At 36.1% G+C, this 13561-nt stretch overlaps 1 protein-coding gene across 1 annotated transcript; it reads left to right on the forward strand.

Moving 5' to 3' along the window:
* Positions 1-906: 906 nt before the first annotated feature.
* LOC144561199 (LEAF RUST 10 DISEASE-RESISTANCE LOCUS RECEPTOR-LIKE PROTEIN KINASE-like 1.1) lies at positions 907-6298 on the forward strand. The gene is made up of 4 exons (XM_078310323.1): positions 907-1640; positions 4151-4187; positions 4492-4748; positions 5040-6298. The coding sequence occupies exons 1-4, from the start codon at positions 989-991 to the stop codon at positions 5969-5971; spliced, it is 1878 nt and encodes a 625-aa protein (XP_078166449.1). The 5' UTR covers positions 907-988; the 3' UTR covers positions 5972-6298.
* Positions 6299-13561: the final 7263 nt, after the last annotated feature.

A 13561-nucleotide genomic window follows, 5' to 3' on the forward strand; every position in this document is an offset into this window, starting at 1 on the left:
ATTCACATTAAAAATAAACAACATAATAAATTGTTGATCTATACAAAGATAGTAAAAAAACTACATAATCCTCAGACACCATATCTCAACAACACACACCTGTCAGTTTTTTTCCCGACGCTACTTTTCATAGCGTCCCAATATTATTTTTGGCATGATTGTGTTCGTAATGTTTTCTTTTTCTTAATGTATACATGTCTAGCTAGTTCAGTCGGTACAAAATAAATAAATAAATAAATAAATTCAGAAATTATTTTAAGTTAGATTTTTCTTTTTCAAATTAGAAGTGAAATTATTTGCAAAATTAATTATTAAGATTAAGAAATAAGACTATTAAGACTTTTGAAAAATACTATGGAAACACGTTAATTTGTTGACTCATAATGGAAATAAACTCATCATGTGGATCACTCTTTTCACAAAAGCAGCCTTTCATGTTTCCAAATTCTAATATATATGTTCAGATTTGTATTAAGCCCACGTATTTATATCATGTTTGATTGTCACATGTGGTTCTATTTCTAGCTAGCTACAAGTCGGTCAATCCTTGGAAAATAACCGAGGTGGTCATTTTCAGATAATGACAAGATCTAGAAGACTTTGACTTTTATTCTATATACTAACCTCAAGAATAGTCACTATTATAGTAAAGTCATGGTCAAAGTTAAGAATAGTCTATTATATTTTAAGTTTTCAACTGTTCATTTCAATTTGAATTGTCATATGGGTTTTTTCTCTGGTGATATTTTCTGAAATTTCTTCACAGCCAATGGTAGGTGGTGGTGTGCAATTTTGAATAATTAATTAGTGGTAAAGACTTTTGTACTTGACAATAATAAGAGAAGACTTTGATTTAGGTGAACTATATATCTTTTAAGCCCAAAGAATAATTATGTTTACAATAACATGTATGTATCCTTTTGTCTTCTCCAAAGTCCAGAAATAGCTATAAGCCTATAACTTAATATCTCAGTTGGTTCCATCTTTAATGGCTGCTTCAGTATTGGCTTGTCTTTTTTTCATTTGTATCTTTCCCTGTTTCACGAACTCATGTAATACTACACTTCCATGTGATCCTTCTATTCAAATTAAGCCTCCTTTCTACCTTGAATCAGATGCTAAGGAGGATCCTAGTTGCCTGAGTTATTTGAAGATTTACTGTGCCAATAATATCCCAATTCTCTCATGGCTATTTTTTGTGTTACCATTTGAAAGCATCTCATATAACACCAACATTATTATTGCTCAAGATCCTTATCTTAATATTTCTTTGAAAAATTCTGGCTGTGGTAATCTTAATTTTAATTTTTCTAGTCCAGTAAATAAGTTTAAAGATGAGATGTATTATTCATTGAATAGTAGCCTTTTGTCTATGAGATGTACTAACCATTCTAATCAGATGGAATTACCACCCAATATATTTGGAAAGGGTTACAAACTTAGTTACTCGCTATCGTCTCTTGTTGAAGATGATAAATCTCTAGAGAATTGTTCGAGGCCTGATAGTTCCCCTGCCACATCTTTTGAGTACATTTTGTCATTCAAAAATGACAGCTCAGATGTTTCTCTACTATCAGCTAATTACTCAGATGAATTTGTAGCGCGGCCCGGTTGCTTTACATACTCGAGAGAGGTTAAAGGTTAGTAGCTTGCATATTTTATCAATTTATCCTTTCAATTTTCGTTAAATATCTTTGTAAATTTTTTGGAGAGCTACATTGTTTTACAATAGTTGTACAAATACAATTCCATTTTTTTTTTGGCAAAATTTCCTTTCCCCTTTAGTATAAGAATTGGATCTTGAAATAGCAGCTCTAATAGCGAAAGGATATGAAACTGACTAAACTTTAAGGGTCTGATCGGAACGTGTAGAAAAATGAAGAAATAAGAATTGGAAATGGAATTTGCGTCTTACCACTGATCGGAAGCAGAGAAGCCACGAGAAATGATTTCAATCAACGGGATTTCAGGGAGGCCAAATTGTGCGAAGAAATCCTCCTCAAAACAATGATATTTGATGAGAATCATACATAATAAAGTGATGGGACCAAAATCTCCTCTTCTACGCTTCTCCTCTTCTCTGCTGTCTTGCCATCGTATGAAAATTTTCAGAAAAAAAAATATGAGAAACTCCGACGTTCGACTGACTCCTCTTTCTTCTCATTTTGGTGAAAGATGAAGAAGCTTCTAATACAAGACCGAGGCAGAGAGAAGCCCAATAGCCCATCCAATTCGTTTTATAATTTTTTTGTAACTTTTATTTTGTTATTTTGCTAAAACGACAAATTTGCAGTGCATGGCATACGTGGTAAATTATGAGAATTAGCTGTCTTTTATTTTATTTTACCAAATGAATTCTTTTTCATGAAAATATTCTTTTTAATTAATCTGAAAATTTCAATTCTAATTCGTTTCTATTGAAATCATCTCTTTTGATTTTGAATTGAAATTTGATACTTCTTAGTTCCTATCAGACCCTAAGCCTATAACTATTCAAAATTAATACAATAATGGTTAAATCTTTTTTTTTTTCTAATTTTTCTTTCAAACTTCCCTGGATTTACTTCCTGTGAAAAAATCTCAATTTTCCCATACTTTTTAAAAAATGATGGCTACCTTTTCCTATAGTCGATTATTCTGTTCCCTTATAAAATCAAAACAAAAGCCTTCTACTTCGTGCTAACTCAATGTTTAGCAAAAGAATTCTATAATATTTTACTTTTAGTACTGGTATTCTTTATTGCTTTTCATCAACCTTTATAGTTCTAATTTATTTCTATCCTTTCCCAAATTTTTTTCAAGGTTCTTGTCAAACAACGGGAAATTATTTGAGGTTATAGAAATAGCACGTAGGTATAACTATTACATTTCATAATAGCTACTAATTTAGGGAGCATCAGACCAAATTATGTCCGATGGCTGGCCTGGTCGTGCTGAAAATTAAAATTACAAACTGTCCTGTGAATCTAAACGGGCGTGGAAATCTCGAAGTGGGTCAAACGACTCATACTCGACATGGAACCCCCTTTGCTACCACTAATTTATCTTATTCTGTTCTCTTTCTCTTTTTTTTCTTCCTATTCCTCTACCTCTGCTTCCCTATCTCATGACAAACTACTGAACTACACTTCTTATTAATAATTATATACTAATCAATTATGACAATTGAGATCTTTCCATGGAAGGAAAAAGCGGCCGATCCGGATCGGAATCGGTCGTACCCGATCCGATTCCTTACCGATTTACCCGGATTCATGTTTTTTGTCCAATTTCTGTCATTCTAGTCCGATTTCTGTGATTATTCGTCGATTCTTCTACCGTGGACCGATTCTTGACCTTGAGTCTCACTATTTGTAGCAATTCTTCAGAAAAAGCAAAGTGCTACGATAGATTTGGGGGCGAAATCTTCGATTTTGACTGGGTCAAAATATTAATTGGAGAAGAAGAGTTCTCAGATGGGGAAGGATTACGACAGTTGGGAAATAGATATGCCAAGTTCTCGGATGGGGAAGGGTTACGACAGTTGACGATATTCATAAAATGAATCGGCCGTTGGAGAAGAAGAATTCTTCAATTTTGAGTCTCACTATTTGCAGCAAACCCTTCGACAGTTTTCTAAAATTACAAATATGTCCTTATAGTCTTAAGTAAGTTCAAATTAAGTCTAAATCCATTTTAAAATGTATCAGACTATTGCAAATTAAGTCTAAACATAAGTTATTGACAAAATATTTTTTATCAATTTTTTCCTAGTGTAAAACAAGCTTATGGCAAAAAAAAAGTCCAATTTTCCGAGACGGTTCCGGCTGCTTCACCGATCCCGGACCGGTATTGGCTGGGACTGATCCCGATTCCGATTCCGATTTTTCCTTCTATGGATCTTTCACTGATATCAGCTAATTATTGAAATAATCTTTTACTTGCTAACAACACACTGGGAATAGTTTGTGATCAACAGTGTAAAGGATAATAACTTGCTGACATATTATTTAGTTATTTTATTTTTCCTTCTTTCCTACTAAACTCTATTTTAATATTTTAGTTATTGTATTTGCAAATTGTATTAACTTCAGTCCACTCAAAAGAAAGTATGAAGTCTATCTAAATTGAAGATCCATTTGTGACATTTCTTTCTTTATCCATATTGCAGAGAAGCACTCTCAATGGAGAATCATCATAATAGGCAAGTATCACTTCTCTTTTAGTTTTAGACTAAACTAAATATACGATTTGTCATTAGCATTTTTTACATGAAGGTATGAATCTTTCAATACGACCCTTATGTTTTGCACCTTTTATGCTAATACCTTTAACTCTTTTGGATGCAAATTAATACTTTGTGATTCTCAATTGAGCTAAAGAAACTTTAGCATGGTTGCCTAGGAAACATCAATAAGCCTATAGACATGTTTGCTTACATAATGTTCAAATTTTAAACATTTTATTACCCTTTGATATGATTCTCACATCATTTGATTACCCTTCAGGAAGCGTTGTGGGATTCACATTTCTGCTTGCATTTGGTGGTATGTTACTTTTCTTCTACAAACGCAAGAAATCGAGATTGATCTCATCATCGTCAAAGCTTCTTGTACAAAGAGAAGTTTCTGATCAATACTTTCAGGACCCGGAGATGGTTGTGTCGGTATACACTCAGATTTTCTCTTATGAGGAACTTCGGGAGGCAACTGAAGGATTTAGTGAATCAAAAAAGCTTGGTGATGGAGGTTTTGGCATTGTATATAAAGGTAATTAAATACCATCACTTGTAATATAAAGTAAATGTTTTACCTCTTCGAAAAATGTAAGGTAAATGTTTTGGCTTTTTTATTAAACATTGATCTCATTTATAAGATTTTTTTTTTCAAAATGCTTTCTCAACTTTTGAATTTTTTATTATCATTTTGGAGAAAAATATATCTGTTTATAGGGCCTTGATTTCTATTGGAGCACTTATAATATTTAAAAAATAAAACAATTTTGGATATTAATGAGGTTGTTAATTAGTGACTAACAATTAACAATGGGAAATTATTTAGGGATACTCAAGGATGGACGCATAGTTGCAGTAAAGCGTCTTTACAAGAACAGCTACAAAAGCACCAGGCAATTTATGAACGAAGTCGAAATTCTATCCGGTCTCCACCACCCAAACCTCGTTACCCTATATGGCTGCACTGCAAGCTCCAACCGGGAGCTGCTTCTCGTCTACGAGTTTGTCTCCAATGGCACTGTTTCTGATCACATCCACGAGCCCTGCTCTAGTGAGAATATATTAACATGGGCGGTTCGCTTGTCAATTGCTATCGAGACGGCGAATGCTCTTGCGTATTTACATGCAATTGAGCCCCCGATAATTCATCGAGATGTCAAGACAGAAAATATACTACTAGATGATGGTTTCCATGTCAAGGTTGGCGATTTTGGTTTGTCACGTTTGTTCCCATTGGATGTGACTCATGTTTCCACGGGTCCTCAGGGTACGCCTGGGTACGTTGACCCGGTATACTACCAGTGCTATCATCTTACTGACAAGAGCGACGTGTACAGTTTTGGGGTTGTTTTGATGGAGTTGATTTCATCAAAACATGCTGTAGATATGAGCAGGAGCAACGATGAGATCAACCTTGCTAATATGGCGTTAAACAAAATACAGAGCTGTCAGTTGGACGATTTAGTGGACCCGGCTCTTGGGTTCAGTTCAAATTGGGAGGTGCGGTCCATGATTTCATCAGTTGCTGAGCTGGCATTTCGATGCTTGCAACCTGCTAGGGAAATGAGACCATCTATAAAGGAGGTTTTAGAGACACTGAGAGTGATAGAAAAAGGTGATTATAACAGAGATAAAATGGTTAAAGAAAATATGATAAAGAAAGAAACTCATCTGTTAAAGTGTGAAACAAATATTTCTTCTGATAATATGACTGATAGTTGGAAGAGCAGCTCTACGACAACTAATGCTAGTGGATAAGGTACTAACATTTTGTTGTTCAATTACAACTATTTTTATGTTTGCTAAGGGGATGTACATATAGAATAATAGAATATAGAGTAATAGAGTAAATTCATTACATGAGAGTAGATCTGCACGATTGCATGACTGTTGTAGAGTTTTTTCATTTTTTCTAAAATATGTTAACATTTTCTTTCCAACACACTTCACTATTTTTTGTGTGTTTTAATTTTGTTAGTTGAGAAACTCGAGGCGATTTTTAAAAAAAAAAATTGTAATTTGAATTTACTTTTAGTATAATAGGTACTATATATGTTCTTCAATTCATAGCAATGCATGGTGCAGAGTAATACATTGTACTACTTATGGCAATGACACTTGTTATTCAATGTAGTTATTGTTCTATGTGAAAATTTATCACATGATCTCTCTTGGTGTCAGTTGTTCAATCCTCGAATTAATTGTTGATTGAATTATACAACATTGTTAACTCTGGGGGGCAAAATATATTGCAAGAGTCGTATGCCAGCACTGTTTTAATTCTAGGGGGAATTTCATGCGTCTCCTCTAAAGTTTTAAAATTATGTATTTTCCCCTCAAAAATCAGAAATTACATATTTATCCTTTAAAATGGTAAGAACTCACATATTTGTCCAATATATATAACTCTATAATATATCAAATATATTCAAAAATAGTAAAATAATAATATTTAATTAACTGATGGATCATTATACGTACCCTTTCCTTCGTCCCTTTCTATCATTTCCGTTTGATATCAGATGCGACTTTTAAGATTTGTTGAAAATACATGAGTAAAATTATTGTCTATGTATGTATGTTGGGCACCTTGCTACTTTGTACTTTTTTTTTTGTAGTTTTTAATTAATGACATCATAATTTCCTGACTCTCGAGTATTTTTCTTGAACAAACTAAGAAAAATTACTTTTATTCCCTGCTTATTTGCTGATATTTAGGCTATAGACAGGTACTGAATTATAAGCAGACTTTAATTTGTTAGGATGAATTGCTCTTAGTGTGGTGGTTGCTTATTTACTTCTGCATTGCGAGTTGATTAAAATGCTGTATATTATTGTGGGACAATTTTGGGTATGCAGAGAGCAAAGCTGATTGTGTTTTAGCGTTCGTGCCAGATGTTGCTCCTTGCTACCAATAAACTGTTGTTGTCAATTAAAAACCTGAATTTGTTGCATTAGATTAGACCCAATTTTGTTTAATAAACTTCGTTTATGCCATTTTATAAAGAGAAATTATTTCGGTATCCCAACTCTTAACGACTTTTCTTAAAAAGAAACTTTTCGTAAAAAGAAACAGTGGATTTCCGATTTCAAAACTTATATTTCAAATCAAATTTCTCCTCACAACGGCCCCTTGCCGTGTAGCACAGTCGTGCTACTTGCTTTGCCTCTTAATTTCTCGCTGTGCTACCCCGATATCTTTCCACTATCTCATATTTGAAATAATAGATGAAGATGAAATAAGAGTGGTATATGAAGAGGGAGAGGGAGAGAGAAAAGGAAACTGAAAATGAGAGATACGAAAAATAAAAACTAATTGTATCTAGCTATTAAGACCGATTTTTTTTAAAATACCCAAAAAAAAATTAAATTATTAAAAATAACCACTTTCCCCGAAAAATTATAAAAATGCCCAAACCGCCCCATTTTTCGGCGGTCCGGAATTTTAATTCCTAACCGCCAGGAAATTCGGCGATCCGAAATTAAAATTCTTAACTGCCGAAAAATGGAGCGGTCCGGGCCTATATATTCATTCCTCATGCTCTTTCTCTCTCCTCACAATTCATTTTCTCAAATTCCCACTCTCTCTCCTCCCCACCCGAATTTCTCCTCTCTTTTCTCCTCTCTTCTTCTCTCTTCTCCCAATTTGCAAGTAAGTCCCTATATTTTTTTGAAATTTCATTTGTAGTGTAAAAAAATTGTAGATTAGTCCAATTATGTTAGTAAGGTATCAAAATTAGTGTTATTTTTTTTTTAGTTAGTTGAGTTAGTGCTAATTAGTTGTAATTAGGATTAATTAATTACGGTACCAATTTAGTGGTAATTAGTGTCAATGTAGGTACCAAAATATTTGTAATTAGTGATAATTATGGTACCAAAGTTAGTTTTAATTTTATTTTGGATTATTTAATCCAAAATTTGATCGTAATTAGTGTTAATTAGTGGTAATTAGGGTTAATTAATTAAAGTACCGAATTTAGTGGTAATTAGTATTAATGTAGGTACCAAATTAATTGTAAGTAGTGATAATTGAGGGGCCAAAGTTAGTTTTAATTTTATTTTGGATTATTTAGTCTAAAATTTAATCGTAATTAGTGTTAATTAGTTATAATTAGGACTAATTAATTACGGTACCGAATTTAGTGGTAATTAGTGTCAATGTAGGTACCAAAATATTTGTAATTAGTGATAATTGAGGGGCTAAAGTTAGTTTTAATTTTATTTTGGATTATTTAGTCCAAAATTTGATCGTAATTAGTGTTAATTAGTGGTAATTAGGGTTAATTAATTAAAGTACCGAATTTAGTTGTATTTTTTTTCCAAACGTAGGATGGCTAGGGGACGGCCTAGGAGACCACCACCACCCGACCCTATTGATGAGCCCATTCCCGTGGACAACACAGAGCATTTCAGTACATTATTATGGATACCTCACAGTGAGCATCGAGTCTCACTGGCATCCCGAGAGGTACGTGATTACTTTTTTCTTGCATTTTTTTAAGTTTAAATTTTTTCGAGTTCTCGTACTTTCAGGTTTTTATGTTGTCTCCTTTTTTCTAAACGCAGAGTCAGGACCCTCTAGAATGCAAGAATCGGTCTTATGGCATGCAGTACTACTCTCTGATGGACTTGTATCTACGAAATCTGGGGTTGTACCATTTGGTCGATATTTTGGAGACGGAGAGCAAGGCTACTAATGCATCCCTCATCTAGGGACTAGTGGAGCGATGGCACTCCGAGACGCACATGTTCCACTTTCCGTTTGGAGAGATGACAGTGACTCTCTAGGATGTGAGTGTCCTTTGGGGTTTCCCCATCCAGGGCGTGCCCGTCGGTGGCATATCTGACTCCACTGATGAGAACACGATTAATGCCAACCTCGTAGAACTGTTGGGAGCAGAGCCAGTTCGCCAATTGAGGTTTCATGTGATAATGGCGGTAATGGCGGTAATATACGCGATAATGGCGGAAAGTCGAGGTTTCATTTGAAGAAGACGGCACTCCGAGCTCTGTTCACCAATCGAGGTTTGCATTGGTGATCCACGAAGCAGGACATTGAGAGGTACTCATATAAACCATTATATATATTTATTTTGTACTTTATTTCATACTAAAAAATGAGGTGCTCCGTAATTTCAACATTACAGATACACACGGGCTTTCGTGATGGACCTATTTGGTTCTGTCATGTTCACTGATTCGAGCGGTGATTCCATCCCGATTATGTATCTGGAGCTGTTGCGAGACCTTGGGTTGTCAAGAAGGTACAACTGGGGTGGGGCTGACCTAGCACATCTTTACTCCAACTTGTGCCGTGCTTGCAAGGTAAGTATGTTATTGATGTGTTATTTTAATTATTTAACTTGTCATGCAATTGTATTCTTATTTTAATTATTTAACTTTTTTCTGACGGCTAATATTCTTCAAAATACAGCCTAAAAGTAAGCAGATTTACGGGCCGACACTTCTACTGCAGCATTGGTCATGGTCACGTATACCAGTGGCTGTTCTCGTGCCGAATGAGTCGGAGATCACCGCTACGTGGACGCGCCTCACGAAAAGTCAATAGGCATCAGGCTGGTCCGAGGTCAGTTGTAGAGTCTGGGTGACACGCAGGTGAGTTGGACTCCGTACGCTGAGTTACACGATGAGAGGAGGCTGCCGCAGATTGTATTAGATGATGAGGAGATGTGGCTTTACAGGGGTTCGCTGGTTTGCTTCTGGATAGTCGAGCACCGCTGTCCAGACCGAGTGCTCCGTCAGTTTGGACTTCCTCCACTCATCCCCGCAGATCCAGACATCCCGAGATCAGCCATCATGGGACTACACGGGTACGTACAAGTCTTGCATTTTCTTGCGTTTTGTACTTAATATTAGTTGTTGCCTTTAAATTTAATCTAACATATTAATTACAGGATGACCCACGATAATCATAACAATAGAGATTGGAGTACATATTACCTGCAGCACTACGACAAAGCAATGAGCATGAGTTAGAACTTATGGCGGATGTTGGGGGTTAATGAAATGCAGTTGCAGGGGCCTCCCCTACTGCGATATCAGGCTTGATACCTGCGGGTCGGCATGGCATCCGTGTATCTTGAGGGAGATTACGACAATTATCTTCGCGCAAAGATCTTTGAAGATGATGGTTATACTCCGACTGGTAGGAAAGCTGCTCGCGATGTAAGTAATGAACCTAAAACAACTCATTTTGGCCACCTTTTTAACCTTTTTCACTAATGTTTTTTTTTGTTGTCTAACATGGGTTTTTTTTTGTAGCTGCTACTAGCGGTTAAAGGTGCAGCGCATTCAATAGTTTGTATTGGAAAGCGTGGCTTCAGGGCTTTTGGACACACAATGTTGAACTACTTTGCGCCTTGCATTGAGAGCCACGGCCACGAGGCCAAGCTAATCATGTTGCTCAGAGATGCCAGAGAGAACATCGATTGGCACAAAGTATAGAGGGATGAGCTCGGTGCGCCACCTGTTATGGCTACTGAGTTGCCACCAGAGCCCGCAGAGCAACCAGAGTGGGACTTCCATTGTTGGGTTCTGAGCATGTCCAGTTGGCACGCCTATTTTGACGAGTATGGACGTTCGTGTCTTCCCCAGGTATGACATTCTTTATTTTATGTCAAGTTAGTTAAAATTTCCTCCTTCGGTACATTTGTAGTGTTAAAATTTATTGAATTATTGGTATCCTTACAGGGTCCTGCCTGCATGCCAACACCGCCCTATGCATGATGAGAGCTTGTCTTTCAGCCTTGCAGATCTAGTTGGCGGGGATCAGTGGGATACAGTTGTCTCTCCGCCACCACGTCAGCCGTATCCAGAGAGGGCTCACGATTGGGAGGCCTCTGGTAGCGGGACTCAGCCTGACTTATCATTGTTTCATACCCCCTCGCCAGGTACCCACAACGCTGAGGATCCATGGGGTACAACACTCACGATGAGCAGAGAGGCTAAGCTTGAGGTGGAGATCACACCAGCTCGCGTGGCGCAGGAAGGAGAAGTACAGTGGAATAACTGGCATCGGGTTTTCAGCAGAGAGAACAGAGGTAGACCAGCTGACTGATATTCCGATTCGCGGTATCATTGATAGAGAGTTTTTTTATAGTTATATATTTTTATATTTTTCTATAGTGTTTTATGTTTTATTATGTTGTATGTACGCTGGTTAGCTTATTATGATTTATGTTTTATTATGTTTTAGGTTTAGTTTTGAGTTGAGCTGAGTTTTATGGTAGTATTTATACAACAGAAAAACACTAAAAAATTAAGAACAAAAAACACTACAAAAATAACACTAAAATAAAACACTAAATAAAATAACAACAACAAAAATAAGAACAAAAAAACACTAATAAAAATAACAAAAGTTAAACACTTGAAACATTCATCGGTTGGGGCTATTTTTGTGAGCTTATATCTCACGTTTTGTTCGGAGATTCTGCATGAAACTTGGCAGTGCTATTTTAGAATGTCGAGACTATATGTCGGTAAATTTTCATGATTTTGGGAGATGTTTTGCTAAGGAAACCAAAGGTTCAAAGTTGGACCCTAGATGAAACATTCATCGGTTGGGGCTATTTTTGCGAGCTTAGATCTCATGTTCTGTTCAGATATTCTGCATGAAACTTGGTAGTGCTGTTCTAGGATGTTGAGACTATATGTCCGTAAATTTTTATGATTTTTAGAGCTGTTTTACTAAGGAAACCAGAGGTGCAAAGTTGGACCCCGGATGAAATATTCATCGGTTGGGGCTATTTTTGCGAGCTTATATCTCACGTTCTATTGAAAGATTCTGCATGAACCTTGGCAGTGCTGTTTTAGGATATCGAGACTATATGTCGGTAAATTTTCATGATTTTTGGAGCTGTTTTGCTAAGAAAACCAGAGGTGCAAAGTCAGAAAAAACCTGAATATATAAAAAAAATTGATTTGCAAAAAAAAAAAAAAAAAAATTCTCGGACCGCCGATAAAATAGGCGTTCGGAATAAAAATTCTGGACTGCCGAAAAAATAGGCGGTTTGAGCATTTTTATAAATTTGGGCAGACCCTGGTTATTTTTAATATTTTTTTTTGGGTATTTTAAAAAAAATCGGCTATTAAGACTTGCTGTCTGTAGATTAAGACTTACTCATTTTACTATTTAGACTTGTGTCTTCTAGTATAAAGAAATATAATGAGTCCCCATGTAGTTTGAGTGTGTCACACCCCGAGACAACCCGCCACGTATTTACACGTAAGGCGTGTGCACATCACATACATTATCAATAATAAATACTCATGCAATATTTAATAATCAAACGAGTCTTCTAACATCACAAATAGTTTGAGTAGATTACACACATTCAACATGAGATCAAGACAAACATGACAAACAAACCGATAATTGTCATGTCAGTCAATGTATCCACTTTTAACGAGAAAATTAAAATTTAACTAAAAAGAAAATGAAAAGATACTTGAGCCATCTGCTCGTTGATCTCCAGATCCACGTTCCTCCTATTTGTGCTCCATGTCGGCCTCATCATTTCCTGGAACCCACGTAAAAGTGGAAACGGGTGAGAGATCGAACAGTCTCTCAGTACGGAATTTAGTTCCAGTCCCGGAATTTATCAAATTAACTTATTAATACAAACTAGATATTAAAATTGTATCCTCACATGTAATCTTACTAATGCATATTTAAAACACACACATACACACAAAAGCACAAATACATTTCTTTAGTTATCTTTCATGTTTTTAATTGCCTCACCAGGGGGACTCAAACTCCACTAGATCTTAGCCGTGTCACTAGCCGGGGACTCGAACCACCGCTAGATCTTCTTTGCCTCACCAAGGGGACTCGAACCACCCCAGATATTGGCGTCTCACTAGGGGGACTCGAACCACCACTAGTTCAACTGTCTCACTCAACGGGGACTCGAACCACCGTAAGATATTGACCCGTGACGGAAAGTTCAACTAACGCCACGTTAACGAGGGGTCCAGTCGAACACCAGACCCAATGTATACATTCCAACATGCGTTCAACGCATATTGGCTCCTTTCCTTTAATTTATCCATTACATTTCATATTCGTTTCATTAATCACACACGAGTCATACTCAACACATCACGTCCTATAAATCCGTTGATCAAACGAATAATCAAATCCTAGTATTCTAAACAAAGCAAAAAGGATCGTTCGATTCAACATGCATAATTCTATAAATAAATAAATGCAAACAAAACGATAAGTAACAATTTGACAATGTCCAGGAAACCCGTACCTGTTATTGTGGTGTAGTTTGCTACCGCTTCTTTATCACTCTTTACTTCTGAACTCAGACCTAA

This window comes from Carex rostrata, chromosome 1 (genome assembly GCF_964058835.1).
Source record: "Carex rostrata chromosome 1, lpCarRost1.2, whole genome shotgun sequence".
In the NCBI taxonomy this organism is placed as follows: Eukaryota; Viridiplantae; Streptophyta; class Magnoliopsida; order Poales; family Cyperaceae; genus Carex; species Carex rostrata.